This window comes from Coregonus clupeaformis, chromosome 14 (genome assembly GCF_020615455.1).
Source record: "Coregonus clupeaformis isolate EN_2021a chromosome 14, ASM2061545v1, whole genome shotgun sequence".
In the NCBI taxonomy this organism is placed as follows: Eukaryota; Metazoa; Chordata; class Actinopteri; order Salmoniformes; family Salmonidae; genus Coregonus; species Coregonus clupeaformis.
In genome coordinates, this window is record NC_059205.1 from 39,375,737 (window position 1) to 39,394,970 (window position 19,234).

General features: G+C 43.3%; 1 protein-coding gene across 4 annotated transcripts in view; it reads left to right on the plus strand.

The window, feature by feature from the left end:
- Positions 1-19,234, plus strand: part of LOC121580915 (tenascin-N) — a 51,279-nt gene that overhangs the window by 15,482 nt on the left and 16,563 nt on the right. For 3 of the 4 annotated variants that reach the window (XM_041896104.2, XM_041896106.2, XM_041896107.2), the window contains exons 3-8: positions 1,325-1,750; positions 3,496-3,867; positions 11,147-11,410; positions 12,238-12,420; positions 12,706-12,795; positions 18,703-18,966. In XM_041896104.2, coding sequence (XP_041752038.2) covers positions 1,327-1,750; positions 3,496-3,867; positions 11,147-11,410; positions 12,238-12,420; positions 12,706-12,795; positions 18,703-18,966 — 1,597 coding nt within the window. In that variant the 5' untranslated portion in view covers positions 1,325-1,326. The remainder of the gene's footprint in view (positions 1-1,324; positions 1,751-3,495; positions 3,868-11,146; positions 11,411-12,237; positions 12,421-12,705; positions 12,796-18,702; positions 18,967-19,234) is intronic. The other variant, XM_041896105.2, reaches the window with a different exon arrangement.

Sequence of the window (19,234 nt, forward strand, 5' to 3'; positions counted from 1 at the left end):
ATATTATTTTGTGAAATATTATTACACACATAAGGTTCTAACAAAATGTCCACATCAACAATCAAAGTTACTGAAAAATACAGTTCAAAACGTCAGAAAAGTGTCTCATCAAAATGAAATTCTGAAACACAACCAAAACAAACTGCAAATGCATCCATCAAGTTTGTACAGTCACAAGCTTGATGTAGTCATTAAGTGCTAGGAATATGGGACCAAATACTAATATTTTGACTACTTTAATACAAAGTGAATTTGTTCAAATACTTATGACACCTTCAAATGGGGGGACTAGATACATAAAGTGCTTTCATTTCTAAACAGTAAAACAGATACCCTCAAATAAAAGATGACATTCTGTCCTGTCTCCTCATTTGAAACAGTTGGTCTCAAATCCAAAATGCTGAATTATAGAGGCAAATTACAAGTTTTAGCTTTACTGGTCAAATAAATACGTAGGGGAGTGCATGTACTATATACAGTATCTTTGCTCAGGTTAAATTAGCCTAGTACTTGTGCATGGTTGTGTCATTTCACAGTTTTACATTGTGTGCTCCCAATGAACTATCCCTTTAGTGTTTTTTGCACTACATGCATATTCCATTGACCAATCATCATTCCTTTAAAAGTAACCCAAGCTATTTATTAAGCATGTATGCTATTACTGTGTGGATTTTCCAGTTGTCAAGCACCATGGCCTCTCTTTTAGTGGAGTGCAGAGCAGACAGTCACTTAATTTTGATTTTCAGTTTCCACAGACCACACAAGTTCAGACCTCGACTATAAATTGCTACATTTTCAAATGACTGTGTGCCAAAGAGGCAATGGTTAAATTTAACACGCTTGGAAAGAGGTCACTTTTTATTCACCTTAAAGGTTTGAACCAAGTCGTTTCAAAAATACATTTGGCCCATTATTTTGATAGCATAGCCTATAATTTCTCTTTCCGAGAAAGTTGAAAAGCTGGATGACATCACTGTCAACATGACATCATTTGGAAGACAGGGTTCCATGCCCCTTGAAGCCCTTATGGCTGGCTGAGCACAATTAATGGTTAGGAACGTGGGATAAAAACGTGCTTAGTTGGAGTGATGACTCCTGGCTTTCTGCTGGAAATTACGACATGCGTCATGTCCCTTTTGTAAAACATAGTCTGCCTACACTATAATAACTGTGACTTCTTTAACATCAGCCTTTATCAACCTTGTACAATAAAGTGATGTTCTCTCTGGGGAAAAAAACAACATAATAGACCAAAAAGGTGCCAAGGGCTCTGTGTCAAAAGTGTAATATCAATTTCACCAATTATTCTTATTTTTCCATCTAGCCATGACTACTAGACTTCACTGGCTCACAAGAGCCCTCTGCTTGATAGGCATACTGTGCACTGTCAATACCACATATGTGACAGAAGATTCTCCAGCCCCCGCTGAGAAAGGAGTCACCTTCAGCCACATCTATAAGATTGACCTGGCCAAGAGCCCTGACTGTAAACTGGCCATGCAGACCCTCCCATCCCAGCAGGACCAGGGATCAGGTCTGCAAGAGCTGGAGGGGGGCCCTACTCTGGAGGAGGACAAAAACATAGTCTTCAGGCACCAAATCAACCTCAAGACCCCAAAGTGTGACTGTGATGAGTCGGAGCGCTTCAAGTCTCTGCTGTACAGAGTCAACGGGTTGGAGGAGGAGGTGGAACACCTGAAGAGTCAGTGCTCCCAGGGCTGCTGTGGTGGCAAAGGTGGTGGAGCAGGAGGTACAGTACAGTTCATCACCATAAGATCTGACAGCACATCTATATTTAATAGCTACACTATATCTGAAACTATTTAGGAACATAACCTACAGTGGGGGAAAAAAGTATTTAGTCAGCCACCAATTGTGCAGGTTCTCCCACTTAAAAAGATGAGAGAGGCCTGTGATTTTCATCATAGGTACACGTCAACTATGACAGACAAAATGAGATTTTTTTTCTCCAGAAAATCACATTGTAGGATTTTTAATGAATTTATTTGCAAATTATGGTGGAAAATAAGTATTTGGTCACCTACAAACAAGCAAGATATCTGGCTCTCACAGACCTGTAACTTCTTCTTTAAGAGGCTCCTCTGTCCTCCACTCGTTACCTGCATTAATGGCACCTGTTTGAACTTGTTATCAGTATAAAAGACACCAGTCCACAACCTCAAACAGTCACACTCCAAACTCCACTATGGCCAAGACCAAAGAGCTGTCAAAGGACACCAGAAACAAAATTGTAGACCTGCACCAGGCTGGGAAGACTGAATCTGCAATAGGTAAGCAGCTTGGTTTGAAGAAATCAACTGTGGGAGCAATTATTAGGAAATGGAAGACACTGATAATCTCCCTCGATCTGGGGCTCCACGCAAGATCTCACCCCGTGGGGTCAAAATGATCACAAGAACGGTGAGCAAAAATCCCAGAACCACACGGGGGGACCTAGTGAATGACCTGCAGAGAGCTGGGACCAAAGTCTACCATCAGTAACACACTACGCCGCCAGGGACTCAAATCCTGCAGTGCCAGACGTGTCCCCCTGCTTAAGCCAGTACATGTCCAGGCCCGTCTGAAGTTTGCTAGAGTGCATTTGGATGATCCAGAAGAGGATTGGGGAGAATGTCATATGGTCAGATGAAACCAAAATAGAACTTTTTGGTAAAAACTCAACTCGTCGTGTTTGGAGGACAAAGAATGCTGAGTTGCATCCAAAGAACACCATACCTACTGTGAAGCATGGGGGTGGAAACATCATGCTTTGGGGCTGTTTTTCTGCAAAGGGACCAGGACGACTGATCCGTGTAAAGAAAGAATGAATGGGGCCATGTATCGTGAGATTTTGAGTCTGGGTCTTTCAGCATGACAATGATCCCAAACACACCGCCCGGGCAACGAAGGAGTGGCTTCGTAAGAAGCATTTCAAGGTCCTAGAGTGGCCTAGCCAGTCTCCAGATCTCAACCCCATAGAAAATCTTTGGAGGGAGTTGAAAGTCCGTGTTGCCCAGCGACAGCCCCAAAACATCACTGCTCTAGAGGAGATCTGCATGGAGGAATGGGCCAAAATACCAGCAACAGTGTGTGAAAACCTTGTGAAGACTTACAGAAAACGTTTGACCTGTGTCATTGCCAACAATGGGTATATAACAAAGTATTGAGAAACTTTTGTTATTGACCAAATACTTATTTTCCACCATAATTTGCAAATAAATTCATTAAAAATCCTACAATGTGATTTTCTGGATTTTTTTTTCTTCATTTTGTCTGTCATAGTTGACGTGTACCTATGATGAAAATTACAGGCCTCTCTCATCATTTTAAGTGGGAGAACTTGCACAATTGGTGGCTGACTAAATACTTTTTTCCCCCACGGTAAGTTATCATTCAAAACTGGGAAAATGTTTGAAAAATGATTGGTCCACAGACACTTACAGTAAAGACTCTTCAGATATCACATAATGTCTTTTTTCTTCTACATTTCCACAGGTGTGGACACTAGCTGTAGTGGCCACGGGATCTACCAGCATGACACCTGCAGCTGCCAATGTAACCCTGGCTGGGAAGGCCCAGACTGCTCCATCTCCACCTGTCCTGATGAGTGCAACGACAACGGGCGCTGTGTGGATGGCAAGTGTGTGTGCCTTGCTGGCTACACGGGGAGCGATTGCAGCCAGCCGATGTGCCCAGGCGACTGCAACGATAAGGGACACTGTGTGGACGGGAAGTGTGTGTGCTTCAGCCACTTCACCGGCGAAGACTGCAGCGAACAGAAATGCAGTCCTGACTGCGTCCACGGCACCTGCGTAAACGGAATGTGTATCTGTGACGAGGGCTTCTTTGGGGATGACTGCTCTACAGGTAAGGGCCCGTATTCACAAAGTGTCTCAGAGTAGAAGTGCTGATCTAGGAAAAGGTCATAATCAGGTCATAATGTCTTATTCATTATAATCTAAAAGGGAAACTGATCCAAGATCAGCACTCCTACTCTGAAATGGCCTAGGTCTACATTACAAACTCTACCTGTTGTTGATTCTGAGAACTGGAATGCAGAAAATATACAGAGAATGCATAACATCTAAAGAGAATGTAGAACATCTACAGCTGTAGGGGCCTAAGGGTTCTGAGTTGTCAAACACTTTCAACTTGACGTTAGGAATTTGAGTTATTTTACTATTAGTTATTAAAAAGCAGTTATTAAACTGAGGTGCAGAGAAGCAGAACATTTGCTGTCAAAACATTCTGATAGATGAATTCACTGCTTCCACACTTCTGAAAGTGGAAGTAATTGCTGCAGCCTCAGACCATGTTTGCCAATCAACTGTCTCATGATTTAACTTTGCTCAAACCAAGTTTGCCTTGTGCACAGACCTATAGTAGCAGGTCAACAATTGCAATCACTGAGATTATTTAGAGTTGCATGTAGGAACTGTTGATTTAATTCCAACAACAATGGGGACGTGTCAAGGGGAAAGAGGGAGGCTATGTGAGTTTATGAGTTGGGTTTGGAGGACAAATGTTATGAGTATAGGACAAAAGCTACACTATACTGAGACATTTTCTGTGGGAAGAGTTTTTTAAATTATTTGTTTTAATGCAATTTAGCAGACGCTTTTATCCAAAGCAACTTAGTCGTGTGCATACATTTTTACGTATGGGTGGTCCCGGGGATCGAACCCACTACCCTGGCGTTACAAGCGCCATGCTCTACCAATTGAGCTACAGAGGACCACATTTGAAGCTACGGTATATGGTGAGTAGGGATCTTTTCCACAAACATTGGCTTTTTAGAGTACAGAAAATGATCAGACCTTGAGGTGCACTATCATGAAAGCTGTTTTCCTTTAGCAACAACTTAAAGCAATGCTAACCTCCATAATTCACTACTATGATCAAGTCTGGGATCTAAATGTAGGCCTTTGGATATTTGGGGTGTTTTTACAATGATAAAGAACTCAGACACACATTTCAAATAAATAATCAAGAGAAAACCTAAAGGGTTTTATTGAGGGTATCTTTTATTCTCCCCACAAAATAACTTGGTGGATTTCTGTGGATTTCTAAAAGCCAGATCATAGCCCTACAGATGCTGCATGTGGATTTGGTCTGCTTTCCATGTACACCTCCTGAGTTGGCCCATAATGCTCTTTCCACCATGGCAGACTCAGTAAAAACAGGACCTTATGTGAATCACTGAAAAGTGGGATCTCTCACACAGACAAATGGCAGTTACAAGCAGACTTGTACATTCACATTTCTGCTTCACATTTGAGAATCACATTACATTCTCAAATGGGTGGTCTTGAATATTATTTGCATTGTAATTACAGTGCATTTGGAAAGCATTCAGACCCCTTGACCTTTTCCACATTTTGTTACATTACAGCCTTGTTCTAAAATATATATTTTTATTTTTTTATACAAACAATACCCCATAATGACAAAGCGAAAACAAGTTTTCAGAAATGTATGTAAATGTATCAAAAACAAAAAACAGAAATACCTTATTTACATAAGTATTCAGACCCTATGCTTATGAAACTCGAAATTGAGCTCAGGTGCATTCTGTTTCCATTGATCATCCTTGAGATGTTTCTACAACTTGATTGGAGTCCACCTGTGGTAAATTCAATTGATTGGACATGATTTGGAAAGGCACAAACCTGTATATATAAGGTCCCACAGTTAACAGTGCATGTCAGAGCAAAAAACAAGACATGAGGTTGAAGGAATTGTCCGTAGAGCTCCGAGACAGAATTGTGTCGAGGCACAGAACTGGGGAAGGGTACCAAAAAATGTCTGCAGCATTGAAGGTCCCCAAGAACACAGTGGCCGCCATCATTCTTAAATGGAAGAAGTTTGGAACCACCAAGACTCTTCCTTGAGCTGGCCGCCTGGCCAAAATGAGCAATCAGGGGAGAAGAGCCTTGGTCAGGGAGGTGACCAAGAACCCGATGGTCACTCTGAGAGAGCTCCAGAGTTCCTCTGCGGAGATGGCCGAACCTTCCAGAAGGACAACCATCTCTGCAGCACTCCACCAATCAGGCCTTTATGGTAGAGTGGCCAGACAGAAGCCACTTCTCAGTAAAAGGCACATGACAGCCCACTTGGTGTTTGCCAAAAGGCACCAAAAGGACTCTGACCATGAGAAACAAGATTCTATGGTCGGATGAAACCAAGATTGAACTCTTTGGCCTGAATGCCAAGTGTCACGTCTGGATGAAACCTGGCACCATCCCTACGGTGAAGCATGGTGGTGGCAGCATCATGCTGTGGGGAGGTTTTTCAGCGGCAGGGACTGGAAGACTAGTCAGGATCGAGGGAAAGATGAACGGAGCAAAGTACAGAGAGATGCTTGATGAAAACCTCCTCCAGAGCGCTCAGGAACTCAGACTAGGGCGAAGGTTCACCTTCCAACATTTACATTACATTTACGTCATTTAGCAGATGCTCTTATCCAGAGCGACTTACAAATTGGTGCATTCACCTTATAGCCATATTTTGTCATAGGAGAGACCATGTGAGGATATGACAGAGCCAAGTGGTGTATAGAGAGAATCTGGGGGACACCAGTGGTGAGAGCACGTGGTGCGGAGACAGATTCTTGCCACGCCACCTGGTAGGAGTGACCTGTCAGGTAGGATGCAATCCAAGAGTGAGCAGCGCCCGGAGATGCCCAACTTGGAGAGGGTGGAGAGGAGGATCTGATGGTTCACAGTATCAAAGGCAGCGGATAGGTCTAGAAGGATAAGAGCAGAGGAGAGAGAGTTAGCTTTAGCAGTGCGGAGAGCCTCCGTGACACAGAGAAGAGCAGTCTCAGTTGAATGACCAGTCTTGAAACCTGACTGGTTTGGATCAAGAAGGTCATTCTGAGAGAGATAGCAGGAGAGTTGGCTAGAGACGGCACGAGAGAAAAGAAAGAAGGGATACTGGTCTGTAGTTGACATTGGAGGGATCGAGTGTAGGTTTTTTGAGGAGGGGCGCAACTCTCGCTGTCTTGAAGATGGAAGGGACATGGCCAGCGGTCAAGGATGAGTTGATGAGCGAGGTGAGGTAAGGGAGAAGGTCTCCGGAAATGGTCTGGAGAAGAGAGGAGGGGATAGGGTCAAGCGGGCAGGTTGTTGGGTGGCCGGCCGTCACAAGTCGCAAGATTTAATCTGGAGAGAGAGGGGAGAAAGAAGTCAAAGCATAGGGTAGGGCAGTGTGAGCAGGACCAGCGGTGTCATTTGACTTAATAAATGAGGATCGGATGTCATCAACCTTCATTTCAAAATGGTTGACGAAGTCATCCACAGAGAGGGAGGAGGGAGGGGGAGGGGGAGGAGGAGGAGGAATCAGCAGGGAGGAGAAGGTGGCAAAGAGCTTCCTAGGGTTAGAGGCAGAGGCTTGAAATTTAGAGTGGTAGAAAGTGGCTTTAGCAGCGGAAACCGAGGAAGAGAATGTAGAGAGGACGGAGTGAAAAAATGACAGGTCCGCAGGGAGTCTAGTTTTCCTCCATTTCCGCTCGGCTGCCCGGAGCCCTCTTCTGTGAGCTCGCAATGAGTCGTCAAGCCACAGAGCAGGAGGGGAGGACCGGGCCGGCCGGGAGGATAAGGGACATAGAGAGTCAAAGGATGCAGAAAGGGAGGAGAGGAGGGTTGAGGAGGCAGAATCAGGAGATCGGAGGGAGAATGATTGAGCAGAGGGAAGAGATGATAGGATGGAAGAGGAGAGCGTAGCGGGAGAGAGAGAGCGAAGGTTACGACGGCACATTACCATCTGAGTAGGGGCAGAGTGAGTAGTGTTGGAGGAGAGCGAGAGAGAAAAGGATACAAAGTAGTGGTCGGAGACTTGGAGGGGAGTTGCAGTGAGATTAGTAGAAGACCAGCATCTAGTAAAGATGAGGTCAAGCGTATTGCCTGCCTTGTGAGTAGGGGGGGGGACGGTGAGAGGGTGAGGTCAAAATAGTAAAGGAGTGGAAAGAAGGAGGCAGAGAGAAATGAGTCAAAGGCAGACGTAGGGAGGTTAAAGTCACCAAGAACTGTGAGGGGTGAGCCATCCTCAGGAAAGGAACTTATCAAGGCGTAAAGCTCATTGATGAACTCTCCAAGGGAACCTGAAGGGCTATAAATGACAAGGATGTTAAGCTTGAATGGGCTAGTGACTGTGACAGCATGGAATTCAAATGAGGAGATAGACAGATGGGTCAGGGGGAAAAAGAGAGAATGTCCACTTGGGAGGGATGAGGATTCCTGTGCCACCGCTGCGCTGACCAGATGCTCTCGGGTTATGCGAAAACACATGGTCAGACGAGGAAAGAGCAGTAGGAGTAGCAGTGTTTTCTGTGGTAATCCATGTTTCTGTCAGCGCCAAGACGTCGAGGGACTGGAGGGTAGCATAGTCTGAGATGAACTCTGCCTTGTTGGCCGCAGAACGGCAGTTCCAGAGGCTGCCGTAGACATGGAACTCCACGTGGGTCGTGCACGCAAGGACCACCAGATTTGAGTGGCAGCAGCCACGCGGTGTGAAGCGTTTGTATGGCCTTTGCAGAGAGGAGAGAACAGGGATAGACAGACACATAGTTGACAGGCTACAGAAAAAGGCTACAATAATGCAAAGGAGATCGGAATGAAATGAACTAAACATCTGGGAAAGCGAGAGAGCGGGGCCTCCCTCACTTACGTTTCACTGAAACACTCGAATATAACTCTCCCAACTTCCACTTTAGAAATTAGAATTGTTGTAAACTACAGCGGTTCAATGTTTTCTAGGAATAGACTCTAACTTAGTTTATTCAGCTAGCTAACTTGGTACAGTATTCTTCTGTGAAAACCGTCCAGGGCACCGAATCCTATGACGCCATAACCAACTAGCATGCCAGCCTCCAATAACACGGTTTAGCACCAATACTCGGTTACAACAATCCCCCAGTGTGTTAACACGCCAAACAGATCATTCTTGTCCGTGTCTAACGTTGTGTAAAGTTTTGGGTTAGTTTTGACAGTTTGTGTGAGTACGTCGTCAACTTATTCAGCCAGTTAGTTAGCTAGAATAGTTAGCATACTAGCTAGCCATTGCTCTCTGCCAACGAACCAACCCCTCCTCCCACGGCACGAAACACACAGAGAGAACCAAGCTAACGTTAACTAGTCACCCATGTCCCGAATTCCCTTGAACGACTCTGGTTACCAGTATGTAAAAACAAAACAAAAATAAATGTAGGTTAAAACGTATCCTTAGTATCAATCATTTCTTTTTATTTATTACCTTCTTACATCCTTATCTAGTGTTACACCTAATATTAAGACGGCATCAAAGCAACCTAACCACTATGAGGTGCCAGTCCTCTCGCTGTAGTGCTACTGTTAGCCAGTTAAGTGCAAAGCTAGCCACTGAATCGATTCAGCCAGTTCGCGTCTGTCCCAACAGAGAGAAAGCGTCTTCAAATATTACAGCTAGGTCGTTCCAGCTATTGTTTAGTTAGCTATCCAGGTAGCAACAAGCTAGCTACATTTCGAGTACAGTAGCTACTAACTACCTAACGTTAACGCTTCCGATAATGAGGTTAGAAAAACAGCTGAATGGTAGGTAGCTAGCTGGCATAATTACAGGTACTCTTAAGCGTGAAATAACATTGGAAACAACTATCCACAGTTGCTAATAGTTACCAGTAGCTACCCGCTACTGTGTGCCAAGCTTGTAGCGTCATACCCAAGAAGACTCAAGGCTGTAATCGCTGCCAAAGGTGCTAAAACAAAGTACTGAGTAAAGGGTCTGAACACTAATGTAAATGTGATATTTTTTATTTTTTATAAATTAGCAAAACATTTCTAAAAAGATTGATGAGGAAAAAAAACATTTACTCCATTTTAGAATAAGGCTGTAATGTAACAAAATGTGGAAAAAGTCAAGGGGTCTGAATACTTTCTGAATGCACTGTATGTATGGTCACAGTACAACATGGAAACAGCTTCCACACTTGTTTTTCGTATGAATTATGACACAGAGAACACTGGGCAGGACACGTTCAGCCCACTTGATGGAAAGCCTATTTACAGTTTTCTCCAAATGTTTTTAACACCAAACAGATTTTTCCTTGGTTCAGAACCTGCCACTGTAGATTTATGCTTCCCTTCTTTATGAAGTTCAAACATCATTTTTGTTATGATAGTAATTTTCTTATTCTAAATACAGTATGCTTCCTTCGTTAACAATCAGTCAGGACACAAATGTCCCTTTCTTTCTTTTTTTCCAAATCTTTAGATGTTAATTTATTCGTCCCTTTGGCCATTCTGAAATACTATTTAAGTGCAAAATTGTTACTGGCAATGGCTTGAGAAAACGGCAGGAACAGGCGTATTAACTGCCACTGTATGGAAAGGCTCCTGCTGAAGAAAAAGAAAACATTGAATTTCCTGCCTTCATCATGTGGAACAATGTCCAAACCTGCTGTGCATTCTTTCTTGGTAAATGTGGTCTCCTTAGCAATTCATCCTCGAATTCACCACCTACAGTCGCCAATGTATTTCCCTGTACACGCAGGAATATCTTGGCGTGGAAAGTTTGCTCCGTACACTGCTGACTGGCCGTCTCCTGGGCTCACGTTCATGTTATTGAAAAGTCCCCCTATAGTCTCTGATTTGCCCGACCATATTTTCCACCATCTTAGTTGAAGGATCCTGGCTAGATATAACACTGTAACCACAGAAAAGCAATATCTTTTCACCAATTTCCATCTCAAGTTTTTGAAAAACCACTAAAGTTAAAAATGTTATTTTCCTTAAATCATATATGTTATTTCTGTCAGAGTAACAGCGAGTGAAGTGTGAAAAGAGTGAAAAGGAGAGAAAGCAATAACATAGTGACCTTAATACAATAGCTTCTGACCTCTTCAAAAGGTTTGATCTCTTGGCCTAACAGCTGAAGTGTTGGACTGACAGGCCCCCAGGTTTACCCTGGTTGGGGTAACCCCTTGAATTCATCAAAATAACATAGTGAATAACAGAGTTTTGAACTGTCCCTTAAAATCAAATCAAATCAAATTGTATTTGTCACATACACAGGTTTTGCAGATGTTATTGGGGGTGTAGCGAAATGCTTGCGCTTCTAGTTCTGACAGTGCAGTAATATCTAACCAACCATACCTCTTTTCCCCCCTTAGTGATGGGCCCTAACGGCCTGCGTCTGGTCAGGGTGACTGATGTCTCGCTGCTGGTGGAGTGGGAGGCGGTGAGAGCAGCAGAATACTACATCCTGACTTGGCACCCTGAGGGCAACGAGGCAGAGCTGGAGCGGGTCACCGTGCCCAACACAGAGACCTCCTACCTGATCACCGGTCTCAGGCCGGGGGTCACCTACATAGTGCAGGTGTACGCTGTCATAAAGGAGATCCAGAGCAAGGGGGACAGGATAGAGGCGACCACAGGTAAAGATGTGAAGTGAACCACAGAGCAAAGTTCAGTATGTTTATCACTGCATTAATTTGTACTGTGTCCTTTTCTCTCACAAATGCAGCTGCTTTCGTTTGTAGTAAGTGGTTCTGAATGCCAATTTAAATGTTCTGTCATCACATAGAACTCACTGTGTACTGTATGTACAGTTGACCCAAATAACCCTGAAGTCTGTTTGTACTAAACAATTCACTTAGTGATAGTTTGTTTACCATTAGGTTAAAGGTAATTACACTAGGCAGCCTAATTACAAGGAAATTAAGCCGTAGACACATTTTATGGAAATAAGGCTAGTTCACAGATGTGGCGAAGAGAGGCACTGAGCACAGAGTCTTGGGCTGTGGGAAACATCTCAGTGCATGACATTCCTCTCTGGGCATGAGAAAAGGCCTGATCATCTGGCTATGACGAAGAGTCTAGCCACACAAGACGCTTTAACTTCAAAACATTATCCGAGCCAAATGGTTTAAATCTTTTTTTCCCCCTGAGAAAGAACAGTTAAAAAACATTAGTCAGCCCCTTGCTGGTCTTTAATTAGTTTTTCCTGTCCTTTAATGGGCTCATATGCAAGATCACGTAAAGTAAGAGCCTCATAGGAAACATGCTGTGGTGCTGTACTACAGTTATGACACTCTTTGGTACCCTACTGGGCCTGTCTTATAACTTGTCCCCAACCTCACCATATAACTAATAGATCATTATTGTGACATATAATGATTGTCAGCTTTGGTGAAGTATAAATACAATGGTTAAATGTCACTATTTTGACATATTCTAATGAGACCATGTTGACCCTACACAGTGGTGTCTGGTATTGATGGTATCCGGGTATTGGGCCAGACTGAGGACTCTATCCAGGTGGACTGGCAGAACCCTGAAGCACCTCTGGACCACTTCAGACTGACCCATGCTAACCCTGACGGGCAGGAAGAGGAGCAGAACGTACCCATGAGTGCAGAGGCCAGGACTACCCACACCCTCATAGGTACGTCATTTAAACAAGGACAACACTGGAATAGATTTAAATAGAATAGTACATCATATTTTAAAACCGTTTCCTGTGTAACTGTCTGTTCTAATGGTCTCCACCTCTCTTCACTTGAGCAGAACACTCATAGCCCTTTGAGCATTCACAGATCATCGATTTTGTTTGCTATGTACCTAAATGGCTATAATCATCCAATAGTGTTAAAATGTATTTTGGTAGATTAAGAACCTTGAACCACTATGAGGTTTTGCAGCTTACTTCCCCTGTGTGTGTGTTAAACAGGACTGCAACCTGGCACTGAGTACCTCATCACAGTGCAAGGCATCAAAGGGACCATCGAGGGGAAAGCCTCCTTCGTCACCGGAGTCACAGGTGAATGCTGCTGATTCTAGACAACACAGGATATCTGGGGGTTTCAGGGGTGAGGAGACACTATGTCTGCGTCCCAAATGGCACCCTGTTCAATGGAGGTCCCATAGGGCTATAGAATAGCCCTATGGGACCTGGTCAGAAATAAGTGCACATCATAGGGAATAGGGTGCCATTTGCGACACGGATTCCATATCCAACATCAGCCAGCTGTAACCACCCTCTAGCCCATTGGACAATAGTCTAACTCTAAACCATTCCCAACACTACACAGAATGGGTTATAAAGCATAGAATGATGACATACAGTACTGTACCCTGATATTAGGTCTTACTATACAGCCAATGATAATAGAATAAAGAACGTGGTCAGGAAGACTAATAATTATGGCTAGTGATTATGGGTCAGAAATTACAGCCTAATAATCTGGACAGGTTCTAATGATTGAGGTAAGAGTGGTTAGCGTAAAAATGGAGGGGAAGTGGAAGGGGGAAAAAGTAAGGAACTTGTCTGTTGGCCTTGCATTTAAGACCAACATTGGTTAAAGAAAATGGTGATAAATAAAAAAGTATACCAGTTTAATTTAAGGACCAACAGCTATGCCAAATAGATTGAAAAATAGTTGGGAAGAGATTTTCGATGTACCGATTCCGTGGCACATGGTTTATGAACTGATACGCAAAACAACGCCGGATTCAAAACGTATACATTTTCAATTTAAATTATTATACACAATTCTTGCAACCAATATAATTTTATATAAATGGGGGATACAACCATCCCAGCTCTGCAGATTTTGCTGCAAAGAGACCGAATCAATAGATCATTTGTTTTGGTACTGTCCATATGTAGCTTGTTTTTGGTCGCAAGTCCAGGAATGGTTGAAGAAGTGTAACATTTACCTGGCGCTAACTCTGCAGATAGCACTACTGGGTGACTTGAAAAGTCATAGTCAATTGATCGATAATATAATAATACCTTTAGCAAAAATGTTTATCTTTAATTTACAATCTGTAGAAACAGAGAATAGAAAGGTTCAGAACTTTTGTGAAACATCACAGCACAGTTGACACATTTTTGGCAAATATAAATAACAAATGGATGGTGTTAAGAGATAGATGGGAGGGGTTGAGTGGAGCTGAAGGGTGGGATTAAAAACAACAAGATAACTAATGTAAAATATACTGTCTGTAAAATGTATATAGGTTCAGAACTTTTGTGAAACAGAACATTTTAAAAAGATATGGCAAAATATAAATCAAACTGGATGGTCTTCAGAGATACAGTGTCTTGCGAAAGTATTCACCACCCTCGGCATATTTCCTATTTTGTTGCCTTACAACCTGGAATTAAAATAGATTTTTGGGGGGTTTGTATCATTTGATTTACACAACATGCCTACCACTTTGAAGATACAAAATATTTGTTATTGTGAAACAAACAAAAAAACTGAACTTGAGTGTGCATAACTATTCACCGAGTGTTGCTTTAGCAGTTCGAGTGTTGCTTTAGCAGTATGCTTAGGGTCATTGTCCTGCTGGTAGGTGAACCTCCGTCCCAGTCTCAAATCTCTGGAAGACTGAAACAGGTTTCCCTCAAGAATTTCCCTGTATTTAGCGCCATCCATCATTCGTTCAATTCTGACTAGTTTCCCAGTCCCTGCCGATGAAAAACATCCCCACAGCATGATGCTGCCACCACCATGCTTCACTGTGGGGATGGTGTTCTCGGGGTGATGAGAGGTGTTGGGTTTGCGCCAGACATAGCGTTTTCCTTGATGGCCAAAAAGCTCATTTTTAGTCTCATCTGACCAGAGTACCTTCTTCCATATGTTTGGGGAGTCTCCCACATGCCTTTTGGCAAACAACAAACGTGTTAGCTTATTTTTTTCTTTAAGCAATGGCTTTTTTCTGGCCACTCTTCTGTAAAGCCCAGCTCTGTGGAGTGTTCAGCTTAAAGTGGTCCTATGGACAGATACTCCAATCTCCACTGTTGAGCTTTGCAGCTCCTTCAGGGTTATCTTTGGTCTCTTTGTTACCTCTCTGATTAATGCCCTCCTTGCCTGGTCTGTGAGTTTTGGTGGGCGGCCTTCTCTTGGCAGGTTTGTTATGGTGCCATATTCTTTCCATTTTTTAATAATGGATTTAATGGTGCTCCGTGGGATGTTCAAAGTTTCTGATATTTTTTATAACCCAACCCTGATCTGTACTTCTCCACAACTTTGTCCCTGACCTGTTTGGAGAGCTCCTTGGTCTTCATGGTGCCACTTGCTTGGTGGTGCCCCTTGCTTAGTGGTGTTGCAGACTCTGCCTTTCAGAACAGGTGTATATATACTGAGATCATGTGACAGATGATGTGACACTTAGATTGCACACAGGTGGACTTTATTTAACTAATTATGTGACTTCTGAAGGTAATTGGTTGCATCAGATCTTATTTAGGGGCTTCATAGCAAAGGGGGTGAATACATATGCCCGCACCACTTTTCCGTTATTTGTTGTTTTGAATATTTTGAAACAAGTTTTTAATTTATTTTTCACTTCACCAATTTGGACTATTTTGTGTATGTCCATTGCATGAAATCCCCCCCAAAATCAATTTAAATTACAGGTTGTAATGCAACAAAATTGGAAAAATTCCAATGTCTCATGTGGCTCAGTTGGTAGAGCATGGCGCTTGCAACGCCAGGGTTGTGGGTTCGATACCCACTTGGGAAAGTACGAAAATGTATGCATTCAATACAGTAAGTCACTCTGGGTAAGTGCGCCTGCTAAATTACTACAATGTAACTGGAACACATTGTGTAACAGCTTGAGATTCTCACCATAGATCCCAGCCCTAAGGCGAGTATAGTCCATGATTTACAAAGCCATCTGGTCCTTTGAGAAATATTAACATAGGAATCCCTTATTTGGGCTTCACAAGGATTCTGTTGAGTTATTTGAGGATGAATTCATAAAGGATATTCACTTCTACAGCTGGTCCTATCCAACCTGTTACTTGCCTCCTAGTTGACTGACTGAGTTGATGGTCTACAATGGCAGCTTATCCAACTTGGCCTGCTCCTTTTGATAGGGTGATGTAGTAGTTCAAAAGGAGAGCTCCCTGTCTCATTACACTGATGATGCTTGTTTTCTCAGCCCTCAGGCGACATTTAATGGTTTTAATTTGGGAGTTAACGGTTGTAGCGCTCCCATTTGATGGTTGTCAGGTGGCTTCCATGATCTCACACATACTTCCCCTACAGAGCTAATCTTCATATGATTCACAGTGGCTTGTCTTAAACCTTCACTTGAGGAGTTGCACGAAAGGCTTATAGTGATTTTTGTAATTTGGAACTCCTGAGTTCCCTTAGATAGGCATAGAATTGGTTCAAGATTAGTGCGTGGGCCGGGTGCTTTTAAAAGGTAATCTACTACTGCTACTGCACAGTTTGTTCTCCTCAGAGCGATAAAGTCACACACGTAAAATAAATTATATGAAAATACGAACATAATAGCAATCACATAGAGACAGTCTATTATGTCTGTGAATATATGAGCCTCCTACTAACTGTACAGAGTATGAAACTGTATCCTGCGGGGCCGCCCCTGACAGCTCACATTATGGAAGCCTCAATTAGAGGGGCATTTTCCCCTCCTCTCAGCAAATTATACATTACAGAATGTTCTCTCACACAAGTGGCTGGTCCTCCACTTACAACAAGAAAGGGAAAGTGCTTTTCAATACCTCTCTCTTTCAGGACAGACCCAGTATTTATTTAGCACATGCTTTTATCCAAAGTGACTTACAGTCATGCGTGCATGCATTTTAGGTATGCATTGTCTTCTTTTATTCAATGGCATGATAGTATTTTGTTAAACAAATGGCTCTCTCTTCTACTGTGTGGTCATCATAAATCCTTATTTCATAGACAATGAAACAGTGGAGTACGGTGCTAGACCTTGACACGTGTGCCAGGAGACATTAATTATAGCGCGCTATTACAGCATTCGGACCAGCCAAAATCGATTGAATCGCTACTTGTCATAGTGACCTGCCAGAGGATTTTAAGGCTCATAAACACAACATAGTAGTCTGCTGGTGCTACCTAATCAGTTTGAATAAAGTTTACACAGGAGCGGCCGTATAACCAGAAGCAGCTGCATAGCTAGGTGAAAGCCAGGGAATGTGTTTAGCCTTCATGTTATATGGTGTCTGGACTCAAAGGTCCTGTGAAGCTGTGGAGTACAGCCGGGCGGCAGTCGGTACATGGGCGGAGGCGGACTCTGGTGCCCTTAGTCCTTATCCTTCACAGTTATTCTGAGGTGCTGAAGTTACTAATCACTTCTTCCCCTAATAAACCTCTTCAGAAATAGTTATGAGCTGCTAACTGCAGTGTGGGTGGACTTTAGATCTATACATACATAACCACGTACACAGCTATTTAGAAAAATGGCGACCTTCTGATAGGGCCAGGACGATACCAGTTTCGCGATACTCGTTAGTATCGTGGCAAGGAAACAAAACACGAAGCGGATTTAACTTCTTTAGGAAAACAGCCCTAATATTGGAAACAAATGTCATTATGTTGTCATCCAGAGTCACATTTATTTATTTTCCATGCTATAGCACACAGAATTTGACATACCAAAAAGTTTGGTCTGCTTTGTGTTTTCATTTTTGCCGTGGAAAAATACTGGTATCGTCCCGGCCATACTTTCTGACACAGCACTCCCTCGGGCTCCTCGAGCACTCAACTTTCTGCTGTCACTGTCCGTTTAAGTAAGGCTAGCGTGTAAATGCAGCTCGCTCCCCAGGCGGTAAGGCCTGTAAGGAGGCCTATGATGGAATAGCTGTTTTCCACATGGTAAACCACAACCAGTGTTTTGTAGTCTCCCACTCAGCTACTGTGGCGGCAGAACCTTGAGCTAACCCAATCCGTCATACGCCATGCCACGGCCTCGCCACACTGTCTTCAGCCTCTCCCACGGAAATAAAACACCTACCAAAGTGCTGATCTGTTCAAGCATGAGCAACCATGCATTGGAGAGGATGATAAAGCTGTGGCATGTGTGTCTGTCTGAATTTTTGTTTGATAAGTAAGAAAGCGAGATGTTTCTGACAAGCGCTCACTTTGCAGGGAAATGAAGGTCTCCGCTTGGGACCACAGAGACAAGGCTTAACTCATACACTGTAGACATGCTTTTCTCAAAGGCTACTGATACTTTGTTATCTTGTTGTCATTTTCTTGCGACTGACCTCTTTGAGCTTGACAAGCAATGTACCCACATACAGTGGCAAAAAGACAACAGCTAAACCCGTGGCTCCCATTCCCAGAACTTTCTCTTTGGATGCATCATTAATCAGTTTTCATGATGCGGATATTACTGTGACATAGAGCTGACCTTGGCGGAGTCACGGAAGAATAGCCCAATGATGATTGCTTTGACATTCTCTCTCTCTCTCTCTCTCTCTCTCTCTCTCTCTCTCTCTCTCTCTCTCTCTCTCTCTCTCTCTCTCATGCCACTGACACTTGCCTTACTCCAGCGACACCCATATAACTGCAACCCCATTCCCCTCACTCACCCTGCTCTGCTCCGTGCTCCGGTCTGGATCACCCCTGTCAGTCCGCTCACATCCGCCATATTTCTTCTCTGTCCTCTGATACCTTAAGCCCTTTGACCTCCTCCTGTTTCCTCACAGAGAGAGAGAGCCTGTCTGTGTTCCTCTTCCAGCCTACTACTAGGACCTCTGTCTGCTCCTCACAGGAGTGAAGGGCCCATCAGAAAAAAAAATTCTGCATTTAATTGACCGACTTGGATAAAGTTAATGCTTCAATGGTCTTTTATAAACCACCTGAGTGTCCTTATAGAAAATAATTACGCTTCACACAACATATCTTCTGCCTACATCCTCATGTATCAACAGATCTTGACGCTCCTACTAACCTCTTGACCAAAGAAGTGACAGAGGACGATGCTACCGTGGAATGGCAGAAGGTACAAGCAGAGATCGATGGCTACGTGATCAGTTACAGCTCTGCTGAGGGCTCCAGTGGGGAGATCCCTGTGGGGGCAGACAGCAGCTCCTACAGGCTGACTGGGCTGAGGCCTGGAGTCATCTACACAGTCTACATCTGGGCTGTCAAGGGCTCCCGGGTCAGCAGGAAGAGCTCCACAGAAGCTGAGACAGGTAAACTGTTAACCTCATGTCTGACTCTGATGGCATAATAGTGATCACATTGTTTTTGTTTCCGTTCTTGAAATAGTCTTAAGTGACGTCTGTCTTTATGTTTTGATCCTGATGGCTTATGGATGAATGGGAGAGATCTTCTCATCCTATGCTTTCTGTAGGTCCTTTGATAATCATTTTATTTTATTTTGGATAGTTCTTAGGGCTGTGTTTTCACTTTTTAAAGGATGTACTTTCTACAATGGCAACATGGTAAAAACAAAAAAAC